Source organism: Asterias rubens, chromosome 3 (assembly GCF_902459465.1).
Source record: "Asterias rubens chromosome 3, eAstRub1.3, whole genome shotgun sequence".
Taxonomy (NCBI): Eukaryota; Metazoa; Echinodermata; class Asteroidea; order Forcipulatida; family Asteriidae; genus Asterias; species Asterias rubens.
Genome location: NC_047064.1, coordinates 21,513,431 through 21,538,535, shown reverse-complemented (window position 1 = coordinate 21,538,535; position 25,105 = coordinate 21,513,431). Strand labels below are relative to the sequence as shown.

The 25,105-nt window shown below is 38.3% G+C and overlaps 2 protein-coding genes across 2 annotated transcripts in view; one reads left to right on the top strand and one right to left on the bottom strand.

Moving 5' to 3' along the window:
• The window catches only part of LOC117288384 (indian hedgehog protein-like), a 31,165-nt gene extending 18,255 nt beyond the window's left edge, over positions 1 to 12,910 (top strand). Inside the window, exons 3-4 of the mRNA XM_033769227.1 lie at positions 8,431 to 8,692; positions 10,192 to 12,910. Of these exons, the coding sequence (XP_033625118.1) occupies positions 8,431 to 8,692; positions 10,192 to 10,877 (948 nt within the window). The 3' untranslated portion in view covers positions 10,878 to 12,910. The remainder of the gene's footprint in view (positions 1 to 8,430; positions 8,693 to 10,191) is intronic.
• Positions 12,911 to 18,260: 5,350 nt separating this feature from the next.
• On the bottom strand, positions 18,261 to 23,837 carry LOC117288542 (40S ribosomal protein S27-like). Its single transcript, XM_033769439.1, has 4 exons — positions 23,733 to 23,837; positions 20,655 to 20,763; positions 20,236 to 20,346; positions 18,261 to 18,791 (listed from the first exon to the last, which is right to left on the bottom strand). Exons 1-4 carry the CDS (start codon positions 23,736 to 23,738, stop codon positions 18,763 to 18,765), a joined length of 255 nt encoding a protein of 84 aa, XP_033625330.1. The 5' UTR covers positions 23,739 to 23,837; the 3' UTR covers positions 18,261 to 18,762.
• Between the last annotated feature and the right edge of the window lie 1,268 nt (positions 23,838 to 25,105).

Here is a 25,105-nt window from a genome sequence, read left to right as displayed (position 1 = left end):
ATTTGCAAGCCGCGTTCACTAGTCAATACGTCTATAACCCAGGCCTGATACTTCATGGGGGCAACGAAGGCGATTGCCTCCATGCCCCTAGGTGCCCCTGGTACCCTTCAAATGATCCGGTAGAAATTTACACGTTCCTTACAGGGTGCCCTTACGAAGGAAGGAGAAAATGCATTGGTGCCCTTGCAACAACGAAACAGACCGGCTTGCTAACCGCCGCCACAGTCTGCAACACACACAGTATTTCATCTGATATCAAACTTATATCATTTTGATAATCATTTTAAGGTCATATTTCTTATTTATTCTAATCATTTGGCAAACTGACCGCAGGTCTAGGCCGTTCTTCCACCTGCAAATTGTTACGAAATAAAATAAAGGAAAACATTTATTTTTAGGGTACATAGTGTCGTTTTAGAGGCTTGTACCAATAGAGTTTGTGAAAACCTTATGGGTTAAAGAGAATTTGAGGACGAAGTTTCCCCTTCAAAGTTATAACATTATATACACCTCAAATCGCTCAAAAATCTTGTTAGTTCAAATGTCATCCTGGGTTACTTTTAAACAGTCGAAGAATGAAAAACAATTTTGGTTTTTCTAGTGACGTTTAGACCTATGACGAAATGTCTTGTTTTGAGTGTTCTGTAAATCGTTGTTTATGACGAATATATAAATATTGACTTATTGCTGGGCAATCAAAATGTGAGATTTGAAGAGGATTTCTGGAATGATAAGTGTCTGTAAATCGAGGTCATTATTCTCACGAATGACTCTTTACCAAAATCCCTTCCCAAGGGCAATCTTTGAACTTATAAACTATCTGTTCCTATCAATATACACTATCAAATTACTATATCTCTAATTATTCGTAGTATTATTATAACTCATGTGGAATTGTACGTTTTCTGTAGATAAATTGTGAGGATGTTTTTCAATTTATTGACCTCATAAGTGGTTGGGGTGTTAAATTACGCAAATGAGACGAGTTGTTATGCAACGACAAGACGGGTGCAAGCTGTTGAAGTTAACAACCAAGACAAATGATGTCGTGTATATTATGGTTAAAGATTGATATTTTTGACATTGTAAGATTTGTCAAAATCTAGAATTACCCTTGGCTATTTTCAAGTCAGATTTCACTATTAACAATTTTGATTTGTCGCAGGGTTATATTTTTATTTCGGTTAAAAACGCCAATAATTGTAGTTTTTTTTGCAAATCACACAACCTGGCAAAACGTCAGGATACCAAACAAACGATTTGGCACAAAGTCTATTAGATTGACAAGCAGACATGTGCTTTCATTGGGACAAGTTGACAGAAGGAGTTAGTTGGAAAACTTGTCTCGTAGCAAAAGCAAACACACATTGTTCACTCAAAGGATTAGGTACACGTCCATCATGGCAGTCATTATGGAATGCAGAGTCACAAATCTAAAATAAAAACAAGAAATAAATGCGGACTGAAAAGGTACCTTCTAAAAGCTAGGAATGTCCCAATACATCCGCCTGGGCTAAACGCGACATGACAAACATTATCAAACCCGACCACAATGAAAACTAAAGCCACAAGTCAAACAACATTTTTAGATTACGTCGAATTCTAATTTGAATAGTTTCCTATTGATTAACCATAGCAACAATGATGTTTTTAAAATTTGTTTTAAAATTATGCAAGTTCGCCCAAAACAAGGCTTCTTCTTCTTCTTCCGTAAAAGTACAGTCCACCATCTGGTGTATTACGTAGTGGCTAAACGCCACTCTAGGTAAAGGGCTACAAGGAAGAAAACATAGAAATGCAGAAACTCAGTGAAGCTGAAGGTAGGAATTGCTATTCCTCTTAAAAGATGGCACGGAATTGATGTTCCTCTTAAAAGATGGCACATGGAACTCAGTGCACATTTTAAAAATAAATTTAAAGATTAATAAGATCCTTTTTTTTTTACCGTTTGATTATTTTAATCATCAAAAGGTGGTCGCGTTTTTGAGCTATCACCGAAAATCGGAAGCGGTTATGTCCACGCAGGAAGATCCGTACCGGAAAACACAATCTGAGAAAGATTTCATGCAGAAACGTTTTTCAGATGGCAATATTTTAGAATCCCTTTCTCTTACCACATTTCCTAATAATGGCGTTTCTCAAAATGTTGCACACCATAAACTTCTTACCAAGTAACTTTCTACGGCGATTAATTTCTAGACTATTATTATGCCAAAAGGTATACTCCCAAAACCTATGCGACATGCACGATTGACCATTGATAAGTGAACTACTAAATCAAAAAGTTATTTAGATATCATAAGAGACTGTGACATCTCAACAGAAACGGTTAGACTCAACATAGAGACATTTAAAGTCCACAGTGCCATAAGAACGTTGGTTAAAGGCACTATGGTAATTGTCAAAGACTAGCCTTCACAGTTGGTGCATCTCAACATATGCATAAAATAAAAAACCTGTGACAATTTGAGCTCAATTGGTCATCAAAGTTGCGAGATAATAATGAAAGAAGAAAAGACCCTTGTCACACGAAGTTGTGTGCGTTTAAGATGGTTGATTTTCAAGTTCTAAATCTGAGGTCGTCGAAATCAAATTCGTGGAAAATTACTTCTTTTTCGAAATTATGGCACTTCAGATGGAGCCGTTTCTCACAATGTTTTATACCATCATCCTCTCCTCATTACACGTCACCAAGAAAGGTTTTATACTAATAATTATTTTGAGTAATTACCAATAGTGTACACTGTCTTTTTTAATTAAGCCTACGGTACTTCTGACATGTGGGGCGAAGTCTCCATTTCGCCCCACTACGCCCCAGATCTGCCAGTAACAAAACGCTATATTCTTCATCCCAGACCAAGATATAACAAAACCCTACCTATGAGTAATATGATAGTCATCCAGCTCATGAATACAAGCTTTTTACCAATGTAGATTATACAATTAATAGAAAACTCGAATCCACCAATATGTGTGTCAACCACCTTTGCATTGTGGTACTTCCTTCCGTAAGACCGACGAGAATAGAGCGAGCGGTCGATTGCCCCGGTAGATCCCCCTGGTAAAACACCCTCCTTACGGCCCAGCCTAATCCCCTCGCCCGACGGTTGTTTCCCCTTCTCCTTTTGTAGTAAAAAAAGATGTAGTTTAATGCTCGCCACCGGTTTCGACTTTGACCTAAATCCCCCTTCTACGGTTTCTGTTTGAGGTGTGTGGGTTTTATCCATCTTCGGTAACGGGGCTTCAAACATGCACTTTGTGGGAGCGTGTTCGAGAGGACATCGACATTGAACTGTAGGGGGAGCCGGTAGGGCCTAGAATCTAGCTTTGATGCGGTAGTCCAATTTGTCAAGTTTTGTGTGCCCCTTTTAGAGAGTTGTGACTTTTGTGAAAAGGACCCATTTAAGATTGATGAATGGTAGACTATGCGGGAAACCCGCATACTTTACAAACCAAAGTAAATCAAAGTTTAATCATGATTTAATGATTTAATGATTAATTTTGTTTTCCTCCCATCAAATTATCTACAACTCAAACTTCTTTCTTGTATTATCTAATTCGTTGGCTACTTGGCTAGTACAGTGCGTATAGTCCTTGACGTCACAACCAGAATAAATTAAATAAAATGAAAATAACTTGTTTAACATTAAGCGGTAGGTATCGAATCATTTAAAAAGTCACACATTATTTTATGCAAAAGTTGTATAACTAATTAATCACAGGTGACGCTATTTTGTGAGCAAATTAGTAGCACTTTGAAAGAACAATTTCTGCAGTATACGCATTATTAAGAAATTTAAATTCTAGTTCCAAATTCGCAGGTGTTACTGGTTAATCCTCAAACCTTTGTTAGTACAAAGGCCTACAGAGTACTTTATCTTTCGGGTGTTACCATAGCAACTTTTAAGGTATTAGCAACAGATTAGTGTAGTTAATCCCATGAACTAATCTAGCAAACTTTCAGATCATGAAAACCTCGTCACAGCGTTATGTAATTAGAGCTGAATTTAGACACCTCGAAGTCATCAGAGGCTGTCCAACATTCATGCAAGTAGTTAAGATTTGTTCATGTTATTCTACTTCAAATTACTGGGCTATATAATTATAAGTGAAAGCCACAATACCAGAATTATGTAAGCTTTAAACAAATAATTGTTATACCTGTTAGGATTTTTTTGAAAGACGCTCTTAAAATGTTTCACTGCGTTCGTCTTCCAGTTTTGATAAACCTTTTAAACTGTTAGGTCTTAATATTATTTAAATGATCTTTAGCGTTGTTTTTTGAATGACTTTAAAGATGCTATGTCAGGTTTTTGGCCGATTTGACCTTAACATTTTGATTTAAAATTCAATAGGTATTTTGATGGGAGTCGAGAAAGTTACAAGCTTTCATTTGAGCCATTGCTCGAAAAAGTCCGCCAATTATTAGTAGCAGTGAAATAAAGTGCTCAAAATCACGTGACCAATTCGTATGTGTTTTATAAGAAACATTTCAAATTTTTGTCATGGTTCCCGACCATTAAAAGTAAAAGTTAAACTTGTTTTCGTTAGAGCGGGTGATACTCAATGAAATACCATTCACTCAAAAAATCTATTTCTTAATGCTTTAGGCCAAAAACCTGACATTGCATCTTTAATGTCTTGCCTCAAATCCTCCTGCCTTTTGCTCTTTTATGGTATTTGGGAGACATAATATAACATGCCTGTTTGGCTGTTTTGCCTGTAGATCTCTTGTGCATATTTTAATGTTGGTTGTATACTTGTTAAGTTTTTTGCCCGAATTAATATTATTGCTATTAAGTGAAATACTTTACTTTACGAACTTCAAACTGGAGATGCAATTACTCAATTAACTAATCACCGAAATAGAATTTGTCTTTTCACTGCGTCAGTTTTTTTCATTGACAGTCACTATCGCATAAATCATGCAAAGAAAATGTATTGCAAGTAATTTTGATCCTTCCAAAAAAAGGGGTCTTTATTCCCTTGAGTTATTAAAATAACATTTCTTTTCTGTGCCCAACGTCCTAATTTATGTTTGTACAGCATTAAATCCTTCAGTCTATTGTTAAACCATCTTTTGTCGATTGCCCTTCAATGGTTACTGGTTTCGCCAAAGGGTATATTTTTGGTTTATCCCAAGCCAGTCCATGCCGCAAAGTCCCGTGTTTTGAACCGATGACAGGGCCTTCGACCCCCGGTCCGTTAACTTCCCCCTTTCGGTGATTCTTATAACTGTATTTCTGTGCCACTAGTACATTTCTGCAGGGAGGGATTTTGATTGTGCTTTATTTTGCCAACATGTCAGCAGTTATTACCATTATCAGTAGATTAACTACGACCTTGTTCAATTTACAAAGTCTTTTAGAGATACCAGTTCATGGCGATTGTAAGCCATTGGTTTTTGGAAGTATTGTGCCCGTTGTGCCTAAACAAATATAATTACAAAATAGATGTAGTTATAAGTTTGCGCAATGTCCTAATGGGTGCGCAAAACAAAGCAATGCTTTCGCCTGAGAACCATTTTGTTACAAAACATCACGCGAACTATAGTTGTTTGGCCTTATTTAAAGTGAATAAAATCACATTGCAAATATTGACCCAATTAGAAGTGAACAAAATCACAAGTGTTATTCCATTTGCCAATCAGTCTATAGTTCATGCACTATACTTTCCATTGTTTTCAAATAAAAAACTTAAATTGGATGTAATTGAATGGAATCGTTGATAAACCCCCTCACCCCCAAAAATAATAATAATAAAAACTTGAGGTATATCCTGTTTTTAAAAGCCTCTGGTTGCGGTTATTGAACGCACTTGCTCCCGGCAAAAGCACTTTTTTTGTTGGAGGGGGGAGCGGTGGCCACTCAAAACCTGGTGGGGGATTTGTTCCGTAAAAGCGGGGAACAATCTCGAACACAATCCCCATCCGTCCCTGATTTCACGGACCGCTCCACACGTCAACACACTCAGGGCTCATGATTGGCACTTGGTATCCTCAGGCAAATACATAGGAAGTGAAAAAAAGTTTGTATTTTTGCTCCTTTTCTGTTGATGTTTCGGGGGGGGGGTTGTCTAGCAGTGAGACACGCTTTCATCAGTGAATATGTGTAATGTTGTGGATGTGGTGAGGAAGGGAGTGGGGTTTCTGCCTGCTTGGTGTTGGATGTAAGTTCTATGATCCTAGACGACCGATTTTGATGAGGTTTATGGGCCATGACAAAACATAATCGGTTGGCCTTCACCGTGTAATGCCAAGATTTCTTGCTATTTTAATCTGAAAGTTGGTTCTCAAAATGCTTAAACGAAGATTTCTCATTAATGTTATCATGTTCGTGGTTTTAACTTAAAAGTCATTCCATAGAGCAACCCATTTACGATTTGTTTCTTGAAAGTAAGACTGTGGATTTTCTGATAATAATATTGCTTAAAGCCACCACCTGTTGGTGCGAAAAACAAAACACGAAAAAAAATATTCGAAAACATGTGTATGCAATAATAGACATACACTTTGAGCCTCCTAACCATTAGGATGGGTTCGTTTGAAAAGAATAAAACAGATATGAGGCCGCGAGTCACGAATTCGCGGACACCATCCCGGCCCAACGATACTTAAAGGCACTTGACACTATTGGTCATTACTCAAAAAGTTTGTTGGCATAAAAACTTACTTGGTATTGAGCAATAGAGAGCTTTCGATAGTATACAACATTGTGAGAAATAGCTCCCACTGAAGTAACGTAGTTTTTGAGAAAGAGGTAATTTCTCACTCAATATTAAAAAACTTCAGGGCTGAAGTCTTTTTTCGGCTGCTGAAAGCACACAAATTTGTGCAACATGGGTGTTTTTTCTTTCATTATTCTCTAGCAACTTCGATGACCAATTGGGTTCATGATGGGATACATCAAGTGACAATACTGCCTTTGACAAATACCAAAGGTGTCCAGTGCTTTTAACTCGCATCAATTATTGACCAAGCGCAAAACAAAGTTTACATGACATGATCAAAAAACATCCGCTTGGCCTTTTTTTAATTAAATGCTTTTAAAACGAAAACAATATTCGATCAAGTGATGGGAGATCTACCATCTGACCTGACGTGTTTGAGGTTATGTTTCATGGAAACGGTCAGCTGTCCTGGAGTGCCAGTATGGAACCCTCCACAGTCAGCTGTCCTAAGAGTAGCCTACCAATATGGCAACCTTCGATTGGTACCGGCCGACAAAAGGCCCTCAAGAGTTCATTAGCGGTCGTTCGGACCTTTGGGTTGTAACACTTGGACCTTTGATTTGCCGAAGGGTATAAATCACTGACCAATATTACAACCTCAATGGGGATCCTTAAACAAATGAGGAAACCTCCCCCCCCCCCCCCCCTCCCTCAAGATTCTGGCTGACCGCAATTATTACGCTAAAAATATCTCCGCTTTGGGAATGGAAATGGCCTGCCCGCCCTGCACCGGGTGTGTGTGCTTGTATTCTTTCCTGGCTTATCCGTTCTGCATACTCAGTGCGAGTTTGTTGCCCCTCTTGATCGAAGAGTCTCAATACAAGAGGGTCACTTTGAACATTCCACCTGGGTCCTTGAGAATGTCACCTGATGATGTTTGAGGATGACTCCAAGTCAGGTCTTGAAGAGATGTCCCGAAGAGATTGTTTTAAACTGAACGAAAACACTGCAAGTCACCTTTTATGAAAGCAAAGCAATAGTTTCAGGCTAACTCGACATGCTGCACTTAGCCATTGCAGAACTTATCGGCGTCATTCGTCCAATCAGAATCATACACAGAACTTATCAATACCGAAATGTGCACTCTCTAATACGCTCGCGATGGAACTTTTTATCAAGTATTACACCGTTAGGGAATTTTGGTTGAACAAAGAGCGGGACTTGAACCCACAACCTCCAGATTAATGAGCCGGCACTCTACCAACTGAGCTTCATATGCAATATATTTGTGGTGGTCTCCCTGGTTTGTCAATACTCTCTAAATGTAAAAGAGTGAAAAACATCACTCTTTACATTTCAAGCTGTCCCTCATTATGGCTCTTCAAAAAGAGTGGTGGTTATTTCACTCTTTTAGAGGGGTTTCACTCCAGGACTGAGTGAAAAATCACTCAAAAAGACGCAAACTTCAATCTAAAAGAGTGGAACACCACTCGAAAAGGAGTTGTCCATATGGCTCTTAAAAGAGTGCTTTTTCACCCTTTTAAAGAGAGTTCGGGGCATTTTCATTGAAATTTCTTAAACACAATAATTTTGTTTAATGTCCTACATGTCAGAGTTTGTGAACAAAAGTTCGACAACTACAGAACTAAGAAGTTGTTATGTCCAGGGATAGAAACTATGGAGGGAAAAGTTCCCGATCATAATCAATAACATGAACTTTTTTTTTTTTTAACTAATTCTTTTTTGTATTTTTCTTTCCAGAGGTGCAAAGACAAGTTGAACTCTCTGGCCATTTCGGTCATGAACCAATGGCCCGGTGTCCAGCTTCGTGTGACCGAGGCATGGGACGAAGATGGGCTTCACATGGAAAACTCACTTCACTACGAGGGGCGGGCAGTAGACATCACCACGAGTGATAAAGACCGGTCCAAATACGGCATGCTGGCCCGTCTAGCCGTGGAGGCCGGCTTCGACTGGGTCCATTTTGAATCCAAGACCTGGATCCACTGCTCTGTCAAGTCAGGTAAATAAAAATGACCTTCCACATGTGCAACTTTGTAGGGTTACATAACCATGCTAAAATTAAGCAAGGGACCCGTGTATAATTGTGTAAAGGGCTTATAGCCCGGTCATACTTCTTAGGTCAATAATATGAACTTATTCCCTTATTCTTTGGAATTGCGATGCAAATTTTGACGTCACAAATTCTCAACGAATGATTCGCACCAGTTGAGCTGTGCTGAAACCGTGAGCCATGTGACGTCAAAACTGGTATCGCATTCACAGGAAGTATGAACCGGGCCTTAGTCAACAATATCTCCCTTGGTTCGACCATGGAGGAATTAGACCGATGCTCAACAAATAACACAGTTATTCTACAAGTTAATTCGGTGCTGAACTTTTTAGAGTCAATTATTACACAAAATATGGCGCCATTTTGGATGACAACACTAATGCACATCTGGCGGCTATCCACAAAGAATAAAGAAATAATCTCAAAGTTGTGCTCTATTTGGCTCATCCATCATTACCGCTTGATAACAAAATTCCAGTCATGGACACGATTGTATACCCGGACCATTTCGGAAGCACACTAGCTCCAGTTAACCCAGTTAAACACCGACGTAATTGTACCGCAATGTTTACTGACTGAGATATCACGACCAACAGAAAAGTTTTGTTATCAGTCAACAACAAAAGAATCGCTCTAAAGCGGACTGCGAGGGGTCAGAGTTCAAAGTTCATGTTGTCTTTCTCTCTACTACACCCGAAACTACGTGTCGCTGTTTGCAGTAGTATTCTGGTTGTAGGGTTAGATAATAAAAATACAAAACTTGTCCCAAGTGAACTGTATTGCCACGAAGGGAACATTTAGCTGTAGGTGTTCAACTCTGAGCCTCTAGCAAATAGAGTTGGGCCTCCCTCCATCCACGGGTCCGCTTCGCAGATTAATTAACATGTACTTTTCTGTAATAATGGCTTGCTTTGTACGAAAGGGTGATCGGGTTGGCGTCGTGGTATCTTTCCTCGCCTTCCACCTCTAAGGGCCCCGGTTCGAATCACACCAGGTCACTAGGTGTATTTGGGTTTTCAGTCTCTTATACCTGAGAGTGCGTGCATGGTTTTAATCTGGAATAGGTCTCTGGTGGTTTCCCCCACATCTAAAACGGAACATTGTTTCTTTAGAGTCTTTGGTTTCACAACCAGAATAAATTATATTTAACTAAGTCAAATCGTCCTGCTGTTAATTTGTGTTGATTACTTAAACGTGAAACAGAAGGAGGACGACCTTTCAATCGACGGCCATTATTTTATGTTGTTCTGAAATGAACAAAATCGTCGATTTTTCAAAACGGATTAAGCGTGTATCAGATTTAAAGTCTATGTAATAATATCAGTCAATGAATTACAATAAACACTGTGCAGATCCTTGGCACAAAATAAGCAACAGTCACACATTGTATTGATAGACGTCATCAACATTTCTAATTATTTCATTTTTTCTCTTGCTGTTCGATTTAGATTCATCTGAAGCTGCTAAATCCGGTGGCTGTTTTCCGTCGGATTCCCGAGTCGTTCTCCAAAACGGCATGACAAGGACAATGGCGGACCTTCAAGTTGGTGAAAAAGTCGCTGTGATCGACAGATTTAGCGGACATATCACGTTCAGTGACGTCATCACATTTTTAGACCGAAAACCAAGCAAAGATACCTTGTATTACGTCATCCAGACGGATCGAGCTGGCTACACGTTGACATTGACCCCTCAGCACGTTGTCTTTGCTTCAGACACAAACTCAAGCTTCAGCAGTCACAGCAGGGCCATGTTCGCCAGTGATGTACATACGGGCCAGTACCTTTACACCACAGTACATGATCATGACAGAGAAGCAAAACTCCAGCCTGCTAGGGTGACTGGTGTCTCCAAAGTCACAAAAACTGGGGCATATGCCCCCCTCACGTACCACGGTACTCTGTTGGTGAATGGCGTTGCAGCCTCCAACTACGCAGTCTTGGACGTTGATTGGGTATCGCATGCTGTCTTTGCACCAGTCAGGTGGTGGCATAGCATCAAACAATATACCATAGGACCAGTGGAAAATGACCTGTCTACCAGTGGTCAAGTTCACTGGTATCCTTCGTTTATGTACAAAATCACCAAACCATTCGTTGGCAGATGGTACCATTCAGATGTCATCGATGTATAAAATGTGACAACTTCGGTGACGCACATCAAGTAGTCTGCATTCCAGAGGTTATCATCAAACAATATCTCATGGGACCAGTGGAGAATGACTTGCCTACCAGTGGTCAAGTTCACTTGTATCCTTCTTTTCTGTACAAAATCACCAACCATGTGTCGTCAGCATTCAGCATGTACAATCGATCAACAGAGTCTCTGCAGTATGTTCATCTAAATGTACATGTACTTTCAACTTTCAACTTTTAACTCCGTGACTTCGGCTGAATTTAAACACTGTGGTTTGAATTTTTTTTTTTTTTCCGCAGTGACGAGTGAATGGTGTTGTCCAGTGTAAAGGTATACCAAAAACTGACCGTTGGTTTCCGCGTGTCGGGTAACAGTCCGACCATCCAATAGTCGTGAAGAAAACGAAGAAGCATCTGTGTTTAAATATACTTAAAAAACTACTGTCTTCACCATCTTTACTAAGATTCGTCTCTTCAAATTTCATAAAGTAAATTGACATCAGAAACAAAGTTTCCGAGCAGGGTCGCCAAGAAGCCGCCAATGCAAGTCCTTTGTAAAACTTGATAATAATGTTTTCTATTTTCTATATAACTGTGCTTTACGAAGCTCGATGTAGTAATTTAAATTGTGACTTTTTTTCCAAGAAAGGATACATTTATATAATTCGTAATACACTGTACTATAAATACTTCTCAATCATATTGTCTTATTTTGTTTAACAATCCTATGAAATAGGTAATTTTATTATGCTAAAATTAGCCTAAACATTATTGGTATCAAGCTAACGAAGTTATACATTAACCACTAGAGGGCGCACTTTACCATGTGACCCGTGTTGACAATGACGTACTCAACGCACACCTTTTAAAAAGATGTCAACAACGAGGATAATCAGTAACAATAGCTTTTACTACACTACTAGCATTGGGCCAAATTGTTCCTTACCGCCCATTCCACATTGGGATATCCAATTAAGAACCCATATCTCCAAATGAAGTGAGCCACAATCGGGAATAAAATCGAACATTGGCATGACTTACCTACTTAAAAAAAAAAAAATAATAATGCAGTTTTAAAATGACAAAGGGGTCATTCTACCTCATCAGCAATTCAAAGTTAAGACATTCTGGAAGCTAATAAACCACAATATTATGTATTAGATAGTAAAGTTGGACCAAAGTATTTAACTTCTGTGTATAAAGTTCTGAATTTTCTACCAAAATTGATCACATTTTCGTGAGCAATCAATTATTAAAACTCTTAAAGTTAATGCGATGAAATAATTGAAGAGGTGGTACAACATGGTTGCAGCAGCGGCGTTTAAACTTAATACAAACAATTTAACCGCCCAATTGATAATAGTTGTCCAAATGAAGGAAAACAAGTGCTAAAGTTAACAGAAGATTTTCTTGAAGTAGTCTCGTTTTAGATGACAAAATCATGGAAAATAAACTTATTTCTGAGAGACAGCCTTATAAGCTTATTTAACCAAAAACTAAAATAAAACAAAAAACAAGCAAGCAAACGCCCCAACAAACAAATAAACGACAAGTCACCAATAGATGGATTATCGACCGCCATTTTGATGACAAACAATGAAAAAGTGCACGCCCCAACACTCAGCCAATGATAGTCTTTCACGTGTGCACGTTTCATCAAAGATGGTGGTCAATGACGTCACAAATGCAACTCATCTATACCATAGAGTTATATAAGAACTATACACACCGTTTGACAAAATTGGCAGACAGTTTTAACAATTTTGTCACATTAGGTAGTTTGAGGAATTTAAAAAACTTTTTGTTTTCTCTCCTGCAAACTCAACGCAGCAAACAAGTGTCGAGACTTCCTCTGCCCTGAAGCATGGATAAATAATAATAAATTATCAAGAATCAATATCTGTCAGTTTTGTGAAAGTTGTTCCCTACTACTATACAGTACACTGCACTGTCAGTATCATTACAGCTTGATTTATTTTCATGCATTATTGGAGCTCGTGTATTTGTTTTTGTTTTGACTTTTTGTCGGGAGGGTGGGGGGGGGGGGGTTGTGAATTTTGTCTTTGTTGTGGAACCATAAGCTTCGTGTAAAGATTTTGAAACATTAATTTTGATATTCTGAATATTCGTTTTTAAATTTGTTAAGATATTTGAAAATATGTTGTAAAAAGTCAAAAATGTCAAAACGCTTCATTATGCAAAAAATGTACAAAATTTAGATGTCAAAAATATATATATTTGTTTTTTAAAGCTTTTTGTGCATAATTTAATGTAATAAATTGATTTCTTTTATCTATGAACGTGTATTCAAACTGCAAGAAAGTGCTGGGAAGTGTTGATTTGAATTTTTGTCTGGTGGTGTATCTGTCTATGTATCGCTACCCAATGTGTATTAAAGGCATTGGACACTATTGGTAATTACTCAAAATAATTATTACAATAAAACCTTTCTTGGTAACGATCGAATAATGGGGAGAGGTTGATAGTATAAAACATTGTGAGAAACGGCTCCCTCTGAAATAACATAGGGTTTTCGAGAAAGAAGTGATTTTCCACGATTTTGTTTTCGAGACCTCAGAATTAGATTTTGAGGTCTCGAAATCAAGCATCTGAAAGCACACAACTTCGTGTGCCAAGGGTGTTCTTTCATTATTATCTCGCAACTTTGACGACCAATTGAGTTCAAACTTTTACAGGTTTGTTATTTTGTATATATGTTGAGATACACCAAGTGAGAAGACTAGTCTTTTACCAATAGTGTCCAGTGTCTTTAAGAAAACAAGGTTCAAGCCCGGTTCATACTTCCTGCGAAAGCGAAGCGAATTTTGACATCACAAAGTTGTTCCTCCGCAGTAGGAGAGTTGAGCACAATTGAACTGTTGAGAATTATTCGTTGCGAAATTGTGACGTCAAAATTTGTATCGAATGAAGTAGGTATGAACCTGGCTTTACACTCTAAAACCTCACGGGTCAGAAGTTGACCATGGGTCCCGTGGGTCTCTGACACTCATGTCTGAGTCAATATCACACAGAATCTGTTTCCAAATTACCTCAAAAATGGGACAAACTGAAGCAGAATGGGACCTAAAATCTTATCTTTTAAACACTTAAACACTTTCCGGGTCAGTCTGACGCTGATATGGATCAGGCCCCAAGGAATCCGGGTCAATTTTTGACCCAGGAGTTATAGAGGATTCAGCACAAGGCACAATTCAAAATGGCGGAGGGACGAGCCATAGCGACGAGCCATAGCCGTAGCCGATGTCTTGACTTTGGAAAGCCACTAGTATATCATTAGACTTGTTTTCAAGTCTTAGACCGCGGTTATTTTTCTTCATCTCAGCCACGAAAAATGCCCCCACATTATTAGCTATCACGCGCCCCCTAACTCGCAATGATCGTAGGCTAAATGACGCAAGTTGATCACAAGAGGGCGCTGTTTGTAACGGCTATCAGGGCGACTAAAGAAGCCACAATCAAAGACTTGGAACCAAGTCTAAACTGTCGTCTCCTCACACGTAGAAATAAAGACGGAACTCGTTTGTTGTTTTAATTAACAAACAAAAAAATACATCACTGCTCTGCAGGCCAACAATCATGCACCGAACTGAATAGGCTACTCACAATTTGTTAGCCTTCAAGTCTTTTGAATAATAACGTCTTTGGGTCATGCAATAATAATGTGTCCAAGGCAAGTTACCATACCCTGTGGGTTCTATGCTTCAATATTTGAGTAAACTTGATAGATTTAGACTTTTAGAGTTGTTCCAATTTGGCTTGGGAATGGAGAAGTGCGTCATGAAATTTGGCAGCAAGTTGGTTTTAAAAAAAATAGCACATTTTTTCGGGATGTTTTTTTCTGGGGCAGCAAAAATTCCAAACGGCTGACCTGCCAAAAATTGAAAAGAAATCTAAAGTTACAAGTTATCTGAAAATAATTATGTTTGATTGATTTTCAAGCTGTGAGACTTTAAAAAATTTGTTAAGCATTTTTGAATATTTAGCATTAAGCATTGGTTGCCATGGTTTGTAAGTGGCGCCCTCTAATACTAAAAGCGTGGTATAAGTATTCGCATTGTAGTTATATTGAAGGAAAAATACTAAGCAATAATATTCACCAAGATTGACAGCTCATCTTCATGCCAAAAATAGCGAGGCTGTATCTAGGACCACCATGCACCTCATTTCTGTGTGGCTACACGCGCGTTAAATGAGATGCGTCCGCTTTCTTTTTTAAGGGGTTGTGTTGTCAAAATTAATCTCACTGCAAGCGCGTGCGTCTCCATAATGATACACAGGGAAGGCGCACGCGCGCAGTTCATGTACAGCCAAGGGTATGTTTTATCAGGAAGACACAGCTCCTTTAAAGTAGGGCCCATACGATTAGCGCGCAACGCAAAACGCGTAACGCCAAAGGCGCGCATTTTCAAAAAAGAACAATAGCTCTAGGTGGTGGCGATTTGTGTGCAGTAGTGAAGGGACGACAAGACAAGACATAACTATTACCACTTTATTTGGTGCCAATTTGTTCTTGAATCACGAAACAACAATGTGACTACAGCCTTTTCAGCAATCAAGAATATCTGTAGTCACATGGACGAGACGTTTTTGATGGATTTGAATTTAAGGCAAGAACTAAACCGTTTGCGTGATCAGCCTTAACTTTGGATAACGAAAACGTGGACGGAACATTTTAGTCGAAGATGTATAAGTTTCGAAAGTGTTCAAGAAGTGTCATAATGACAATTTTATGGATATTTTTAGTTGTTGTTTTCATCTCCCAAACTGCAACATCAATGGTAATTCGTAAGTACTCAACCCGTAACGTTGTTACACTGCAGAAACTGGGGTGTTAAAACTGACACCGTGGGTGTTGTCATTCGAAAAATGTAAAATCATATGGTGTTAAACTAGCACCAACGTACGGTGTTGGCAGATAGCAGTGATAGGCCTACACCATAGTAAGGTATATTATTTTGTTTTGTTTTAATATAGCTATAATGTGGCAACACCCATGGTGTCAAAAGTATTATAACACCCCCCAGTTTTCACAGTGTATGTAACAAAACACTGCAGTGAGGGCCGTTGTCAGTAAATATGCTGATATTTTTAAATATTTGAATTAAGATTATTATGATGGTACAATTATCAAACCAGCCAGCTCATGTGCCTTGATATAAAAAGCTGGACAATGCCACACGACATAGAGGGGTGCCATCAATCAACACGGGTCAAGTTATTTCATTTGGGGGGGGGGGGAACACAAAACTCTACCAGCATCCTTTAGTTTGAGTGTAAAATGGGTATGTAAATTTTCAATGGTTCAATTAGAAATATTTAGCAAACAAGATAAATTATTGTCATAGCCATACGAGGACATGACTTGGATGAAAAAATCGCCGAAAAAGGAAAAAAGCTTGTCATCATGTGCTTAAAACAGGGGGTAATTTTCTATAAAGCTGTTAAGCAGAAAATACTGCTGGACAAATTTCTTTGCTAAGCACAAATATAGTGAGGCACCAGTCACAGCAATGAAAATATATTTTAGTTTTGGCTGGTAACCTTTCTTTTAAGCAATACTTTTCTGTGGTTACATGTTTTTGTGCTTACATAATCTTTTTTTTTTTAACCTGCGGTTTAAAATTTTAAAAATACAATACAGAAAGACAAGTATTATGTTACCCCTATTGTTTGGGTTAACATTTCCTATCGATATCTCATCTTGCACTCTGTACCCTTTTCAACCGTGCCTTCAAAAATTAATGAATAAATGAAAATTGTTTCTCATCAATTTTAAACCAGCTAAGGACAGGATCGTCAATGCAACAATACCTCGTTACATAAATAAGGAGGGTGGTGGTGGTAAAACGGCAAGGTCCACAAGAACAAGATTTCTAATGGTGGCAATGCCCGTTTCTTCTGCCAAGATTAAGCTTGGAGAATCCAATGAACTTGAAGGAGAAAATCTGGAAATTATTGACCGAGCCAACAGAGTCCGACGAGAAGATGATGTAAGACTAAAGATGATGCACAAGTTGCAAGAAAACTTTTTTTTTTTTTTTACTGAAGCTGTCGCCAAGAAAAATTCTTCACCGAAAACCATTTCAACAACCAATAAATAAGGGGGTATACTTTTTGTAATTCATTGTCAAAGACCAGTATCCTTTCTTTATGTAATCCCAACTTAATTCTGGTGAAAGATTTGGGCTCTCATATATGAGAATGGCTTCATGCCCGGAAGCGTTTCTTAGATTCAAATGTTTTTGTGAAAAAAATCTTCTTTCTCTAAAACTACATAACTTAAAAAATGGTAATCTTTTTAAATGTTTGATGATATTAACAGCTCTCTAGTGCTCTTTACCAAGAAACTTGCCATTTTCATTATTTGTTTGAGTAATTACCAAAGGTATACCCCCCCCCCCTTAAATAATTAACAAACATTCATGTAGCTCAATTTAATACACAAGTTTTGGCAGGGGACTTTTAGCTTGTTTTTGTTTATACAAATATGTGTAAAAAACACAATTTTTAATTGAAACAGAGTTTGCAGCGTGGGTTGTTAGTAAAACAGAAAAAAAAAAAAAGGGTAAAAATGGTCGTTTCCAAATGTTGTTTGTGTATTATTGATTACAGTTTAACGAACAGGCTGAAGGCTACAGCAGCGACTACGCATACGAAGAGATAGTAAAGAAGAGCTACAAAAAGAAACGACTAATCTTCTTCACCGGTGTGTTCTGCCAGCTCTGCTGGTGGGTACTTTGCGTCTCTCTACTTAAAGCTTTAGTCATGTTCATGGTCTGAGGCACGAAGTGGAGTTAGTGGGTTGGGGACCTTTGGTGCGAGGTATGCGGCATACTGGTGTATCCCTTCTTTTGTATTCAGGTACATTCTTCCTGTAACCCTTATGAGTCACTAGGCATCGTTGGTAGTTGTCAAAAAACTAGTAATCTCACTTGGTTACCAAGTGAGGTTACTAGTTTTTTGAAAACTACCAACGACTTGGTGTATCCAAACATATGCATCAAAATAACAAATACATGTATGTGAAACTATTGACTCCATTGGTCATCGTTGCACGAGAATAATGAAAGAAAAAACACTCTCGTTATTGCACAAATTTGTGTGCTTTCAGATGCCTAATAAAAAGCTTCAGGCCTGAAATGAGAAATTACCTCTTTTCTCAAAAACTCTGTTAATTTAGAGGGAGCCGTTTCTCTCAATGTTTTATACTATCAGCAGTTCTCTATTGCTCGTGACCAAGTAAGTTTTTATACTATTATTTTGAGTGATTACCAAAAGTGTCCAGTGCCTTTAAACACTCCTACCTAGATTGGATTCATAGATCTCTCCGACTTACAGAAACCACATCAAGACTCAAGAAATTGAGGAAAGATGCACAGTATTTATTTCACGACTGTTTATGAACTAATACAGTGCAACAGTATATTAATAAATCAATACATGGTCAAGTAAAATGTGCCAGGTGCTTTGGACAAGCTGGGAACTTTAAACCAATGCATTAATCTTTTAAAAGTTAAGCTTTAAGGATACATAGCTTGGATTACGTAAGCACTTATTAGTAATTTCTCAATATCTTTTAAGATTTTCAAGCAAACCCCGATCCTATTCAGAAAGTGATTATTTATCGGCATGAATTTACATTTGTGTAGTTTTTAAGATAGTCGCATTACTGGAGGAAATTCTTTCCACATATTCTCATGGTCCCTGTGGTACTAGGTCAAACTGGTTCAAAGCGGTCAGATCTGGTTGTGGCTGGTTCTTGCTTGGAGAGGCTTGTCAGAAGGCATACTGTGATCTTCCCTCATTGCTACGGTGTGAGTTATTTACACGGAACACCAAAGCAAACTGGAATCAACAGTTGGCTTAATGTGCCTTCCTTCGGAAAGAGCAGCCTACATGGATGAGAAAGAGAAGAAAAAAAAAAGAGAACAATCAACTCAAATGTCTGCATTGTTACATTTCTACTGCAGAACGAAATGTGAGATGGAAGATGGTTGCAGGAAAAGATTTACTTTCCAGAATTACAATTAAAAAAACCTGCTCAGAATGGTATATCAAATGTTTTCTCTCATCCTCTCAGACGACAGTACGCACACAAATATTACCAAGCACAGAAACATTCTGCTTGGCAGAAAACAGGATACCAGTCAGGTGCCCCACTCAGTTTTTGCTTATAACAATTGAATTTGCTGGGCAGGTTTATGAAATACAGCCCTAGGCCTACAGTAACGGCGCTTCCCACCAAATAATATGCAACTAAAATTATTTAAGCTAAAACTGCTACCTAAATAAAACTTATGAAAATCTTACTTTAAACATAAGTTTTATTATACAAACAAATGTTTTTTAGGCAAGTTATAAAGTTATTAATATATTTTAATATGATTCGCGCACATACCGCCGGGCAAAACCTTTGTGTTTTGGCAGCCAGCTAGAAAGTGTATGCAATCTTACCATGACTACACATCTTTTTGCCCGGCGAAACATGACGTATACAGTGTAAACAGAGGGCGGTTTGAATGTAAACATAGGTCACATCATCTATACATTTCAGTTTTGAGCAATTTCTTAAAAGTAGCGTTTTACACGTAAGAGCAGATATTGTAAAGAAGATGGTTTCAAATTCACAATTAAAATATTAAGATAGTTATTGTAAACAAAAACTATTTGGTTATTGTACAGTTTATTCAACAAGTTATTAGGTTTAAGAAATCAGCCCTCCAACACTTTCACATAAATATGCCCCATGTTGACACTGCCTGTGTGTCTGTGGTGGAGGTCATTTCAACTCTGCATTTTGATAATCGCACTTGACGCAAAGCTTTCAAAGCGAACGAATCCTGTAAATGTCTGTTCAAATAAACAATGCACCACAACACACGTGGTAGATTTAATATGGCCCTCATTACCGTGAAAGGGTAAATTTCATTCATGCATGCATAAACACTATTGTTTATGGTTAATGGTTTATTAAAAAACATTCAAAAATCATTGTCCAACATGAATTGCATTTTGATTTTGCAAATGCCATGAGGTCTTGCACTAGTGTATGTGTCACGCCAGTGACGCCACAATCAGACCGTTACAAAGATGCCACAATGTTCCGTTATTTGTCCATTATTTATTCCGTGTTAGTGCATCATGCATGATGTGCAATTTAAATATTTCAAGGGTAGTTTTATTACTCTTTTAGGCTTGGAACTTCATCTTTGAGAGGACAAGGTCATTTTCATTTTTCAAAAGGCACGTTCATTTGAAAACCTCAAAAGTCTACATGGGAAAAACCAAGGCCAAGGGGCAACAAGGCCAACTGGCCAAGACTTCAGTGCACCTTACCTTCTGTAAGCCTCGCCTTGCCACCAGTTGGTTGGCACAGCACAGTAGAACATCCTACGCACAGAACAACAGTCTGGGCATGGCTGAACACAGTTGTGATCTTATAACAACCTGGAGAAAATAATAAAAGCAAAGGTTAAACCAAATTAATGTAAATAAACAATATCAGTAAATAAACAACATCGGTAAAAAATGGATTAAATTAACACCAAATCATATGAGCATTAACCAGTTTTTAAAAAAAAGTTAACATTTCTGGTAAAAACAAACTGAACAGGTCTGACACCTCACAGAGGAAGTGCAGCATTTGAGAATGGTGATCAGAAGTGCTGAATTTGTAGGTGAGCAGAGCTATGAAATTTGGCCATGGCTGGCTCACCCCGAGGTTTATTTTAACAATAGCGTAAAATAAAAATTACCTGGGCACTTCACATCCATGAAGTAGGAGTTAGGACTCTGAACTAAGCGCTTCTTCTTGTGCCTGCGCTTCTCACTGTCCAATGTAGGGTTGATTAGGTCTCTGGCGAGCTGATCAAGAAGTTAAATAAAAAAGCAACATTTTATCAACTCGAACTTAAAAACAGGGATGGCTTTAGTTTTATTAGACTTTATAAAAATAAAAATAAACAAGTCGACACATAAAGAAACAATGAATCAAAATAGCTTAAAAATACCAAGCCAGTGAGTGGCGAGGAGGAACAGGTGACCAGCCCCTCTACAAAGTCGTCCTGCCACAAAGAATGTCCCCTGAAACCCACACTACAGTTAAAAACCACCCATCCCACTGTAAAAAAAATAAAAAAATAATGAACATTACAGAATTGGTAAGAAAACAAATTGCGAAGATCACAGATTTACATAAAACTTACACGGTCTAATGATGATGATTAGTAGAAAACATCCCTTGAAATACTTGTTTGAAATGTCATATTTGATGAGAAATAAATAATCTAATTTCGCGCATGGAGTTTATCGCTCAGTGAGCGTTTTACTCATATTTTTGTTGTGCATCGATGTCAAGCGAAAATGTGTAATGGGTTCGTCCTCACTATTTTCTCGTGACCCAAATGGCCGATCAATCTCAAACTTCTACAGGTTTGTCAGTTTATGTATATGGTGGATTACATTATGTGCTTACATTTCCAGCAACTGATTTGTTAGCAAAACCAATTCGGTAACGTTCCTTTAATAATTATTAGCAGAATTAATTTGAGATGATGTTTCTGCAAAGAAGTGACACATTCACCATTATGATTTTCTTTTTGCTCAGTGATGGAGAGCATTGATAAATTATATATGAGTTTTTAAAATATTGAATCATTAAACCAACTTTTAAAATTACTAAGGCCACACCATCAAGTTTTAGTCAAATAACCACCTACCGGCATTCCAGTAAAAAAAGAGTACAACTTGTTTCAAACGATAATTAACTGGCGCTCCAAAACTAATTTCTTGGGAAGACTCAACACTGTCGCTTAATTTACAAAATAACATCCAAGTGCAATTTGTTACAGACCACTTAGCGACTTACGAAGTTACTCAATTGATACACATTATGTCTATTATTTCCGACTGTTGTGCAATGTGATGGCATATTAAAGCCATTGGACCCTTTCGGTTCAGAAAAAAAAATTAAAGTTCACAGATTTACAAATAACTTACATGGTGAAAGACTTCTCTTAAAAATATTATTCCATGAAATGCTTTACTTTTTGAGAAAACAGCAAAACAATATAAATTCTTGTTAACGAGAATTACGGATTTATTTTAAACACATGTCATGACACGGCAAAACGCGCAGAAACAAGGGTGGGATTTTCCGTTGTTTTCTCCCGACTCCAATGACCGATTGAGCCTAAATTTTCACAGGTTTGTTATTTGATATAGAAGTTGTGATACACAAAGTGTGGGCCTTGGACAACACTGTTTACCAAAAGGGTCCAATGGCTTTAAAGGTCAAACTGTGTCATCCCCAACACAACAGAATTTCGGAAAACAACGCAAAGAATAATTGTATACCATTTTTATCAAATCGTCAGCGTTTTCACGAAGTAGCACTCTACGTGCTTAAGGATTTTTTTACACATTTTTATTTTTTTTACATTTCTGTTGATAATGCACGAAGACCTACAATTCCATAATGTTTCGAAGCTCAGACAGCTTTACTTTTTTAATTAAGCTAATCAGTGTTTTCAATGGTGGCACAAACGTGGCATTTTTTGTTTTCACGAAGTAGCACCCGAACCTCTGTTTACCGTTGTATGCATGGCACGCACTCGAGTCAAAGTGTGGTAAAAACGTTTTCACGAAGTAGCACGTAAGTTGTGTGAGCGCGCGCGCTGACCTAGTTTCAAAATTCAATACAAAATGCTGTGTTGTAGCATAGGCGAGTGCTACTTCGTGAAAACGAAAAAAGACATATTTTGCACTTTTTGGGTTTCACGAAGTAGCACGCATCTTCTCGTGTCTAGTTTCATAATTAATTATGCAAATGAGTCAAAATAAGATTAATTGATAAGTTCAAGTCATCAAGTATCTACATTGAAAAATTTAAATGGAAATACTTTGAAGTTTTGAAGGGAGGCGGGTTTCTAAAAAGTGTTCAACTTCAGAGGCCGTTTTCTTTGATTGTTGTTTTTTGCTGGTATAGCAGTGAGTGCTACTTCGTGAAACCGCTGACGAAATTCAACACATAAATATAGGCCTACCTGTACGGTTTTTAGAAAAATGACTAGGCCACTGTTAGCAGTTCAGCTACTATACTAGGCCTATTCCCTGTTCTACAAAAATAAACTATTCACTACAGTAACCAGCCAAACCAAATTCATAAATTATTAAATTTAAAACAACTTTCGAACAAAACAATTATATTGGGGTTTTCTCAGCCCCCCCCCCCCACCCCCAAGAACTTAAGATTAAGATTAAGAAACCATTTCCGATCCCGACAAACCCAATTCCTCATGAATTAAATTACGACGACAATGACATTTTTATTTAAAAAATAAAGTTCAACATAATTTAAACAAGAAGTAGGGTAGGAAAAGTTTCCGTAAGGCGCCACCACTTTTTCATTCGAAATAAAATAATATAGTATCTAATTTACCTGATTGATATATCCCTTTTTGTAAAAATGAGTGAAAAAGTGGTGGCGCCATACGGAAAGTTATCCGTAGGGTACAGCTCTTATTTTGATTCAAAATTCAGAGAACGATAATCATGAGAAATTTCGTAGTGTTGTGCAACGCAACAGCCACCATGCTTATGCATGCATGGCGTAGAAGGGTGCCATGTACATACAAAATGGACGACGACCCGAACGAAATTTCCACAATCACGTTAATTTTTACATTAATTAATACCCTGGTTCTAACAACCGAGCAACCTATTTAACCCCCTTAATGTCATCTGTACTCAATTGTGTACAGAATATGGTCATTTACAACCCAACCTAACTTTTCATTTATGTCAAAAAACGTAAATATCCGATCGAAACTCACAGGCATGGTGCTGGATTTTTTAGGTCCTTGTGGAAAGAGAACAGGGTCACGTGACCATTTCCCCCAGCTCCATTTATCGCTGGTGTCCGTACACTTCTTAGCGCACACGCTTAGGTATGGAACCAGTGGTCTGTTAAAAGGACACTCGTGGTGGCGCTACAGCACTTTGAAGGCAATTAATTATCACCCACAGTCAGTGCATGGAGGTAGTGCATGCATAGTCTGGATCATGATTTAATTTTAGTGAAAATTCTGTACTTTTGAACCAGTTGAGTGGGAATCAAACTGATACACTTTTTCTTAGATAAATTGTGCTAAGAGCTTATATGGCGGATCCACAAACATGGTTGGAGTGGATGGTTTGGCTAACTGTCTAGTGAGCGGGGTGGAGGGGGGGGGGGCGAGGTAACGCCGGTGTCAGATGCAATTGTGTCCGCCATGCAATATTGTCCGCTCCATGCAATCGTGTCCGGGGTTATGCAAAAACCGTCCGACGGACATGTACATGACTGTGTTCCGTCCCAACTTGATAATCGTTATCAAGTTGGGGCGGAACAACTGTACATGTATGTGCGTGCGTAAGCGAGCGTGCATGCAACGAACCATGGAGCAATAAACTGAACGAACCTACATAATTATGCAGCACTGTGATTGCAGCGAATACCCAACGGCCGAACATTACCTATGTCATTCACGACATGCACTAAGCTTGTAAAAAATGGCGAACGTGTTCCGTCGACTAAGGGCGTTTAATTTACTGCAAGGACGGTTTTGCACGGGGGCGGACACAACTGCATATGCAAATGTGTCCGGGCAGACAGACTTGCATTATGCGGCAGCATCCGGGCGGACACGATTGCATATGCAAAACCGTCCGGCGGACATTATTGCACATGCACAATAATGTTTTCCGATAGTATTGCATAGAGGACATAATTGCATGCGACACCGATCGTTACCGAATTGTTGACATTACTTTTTGACTCCATCACAAAATTATAAAACAAAATCTTTTAGACCATTTTGCTGACGATGACGATATATTCGTTGATGAGGTCTTTCTAATTACATGCTCGATCACTTCCTTTCGTTTTCTTCATCTTTCGGGGGGGGGGGTCTCCTATGCAGACGGTGCACGGTCGGGCTTATCTTGTCTCTGCTTCAATTATAACAAAACATGAAAACTTAGACAATTTCTATCTCTTTAAAAAGCAAATTAAAATTCCTGTCTACGCCGCGGGACGCACCCCCCCCCCCCCAAAAAAAAAAAAGAAGAAGAAGAAGAAGTCATTAACAACATTGACGCCGAAACAACCACTGGGTCTGTGCTGTGCATCGACTACGATCACAACCATCAAGCATTAGGTCCTTAA

Coding starts and splice junctions, on each gene's coding strand:
- LOC117288542 (XM_033769439.1), bottom strand. Junction 20,347..20,654: donor CATGGATGTGAAGTGCCCAG/GTAATTTTTATT, acceptor TATTTTCTCCAG/GTTGTTATAAGATCACAACT. Junction 18,792..20,235: donor CAAGGCGAGGCTTACAGAAG/GTAAGGTGCACT, acceptor TCATCCATGTAG/GCTGCTCTTTCCGAAGGAAG.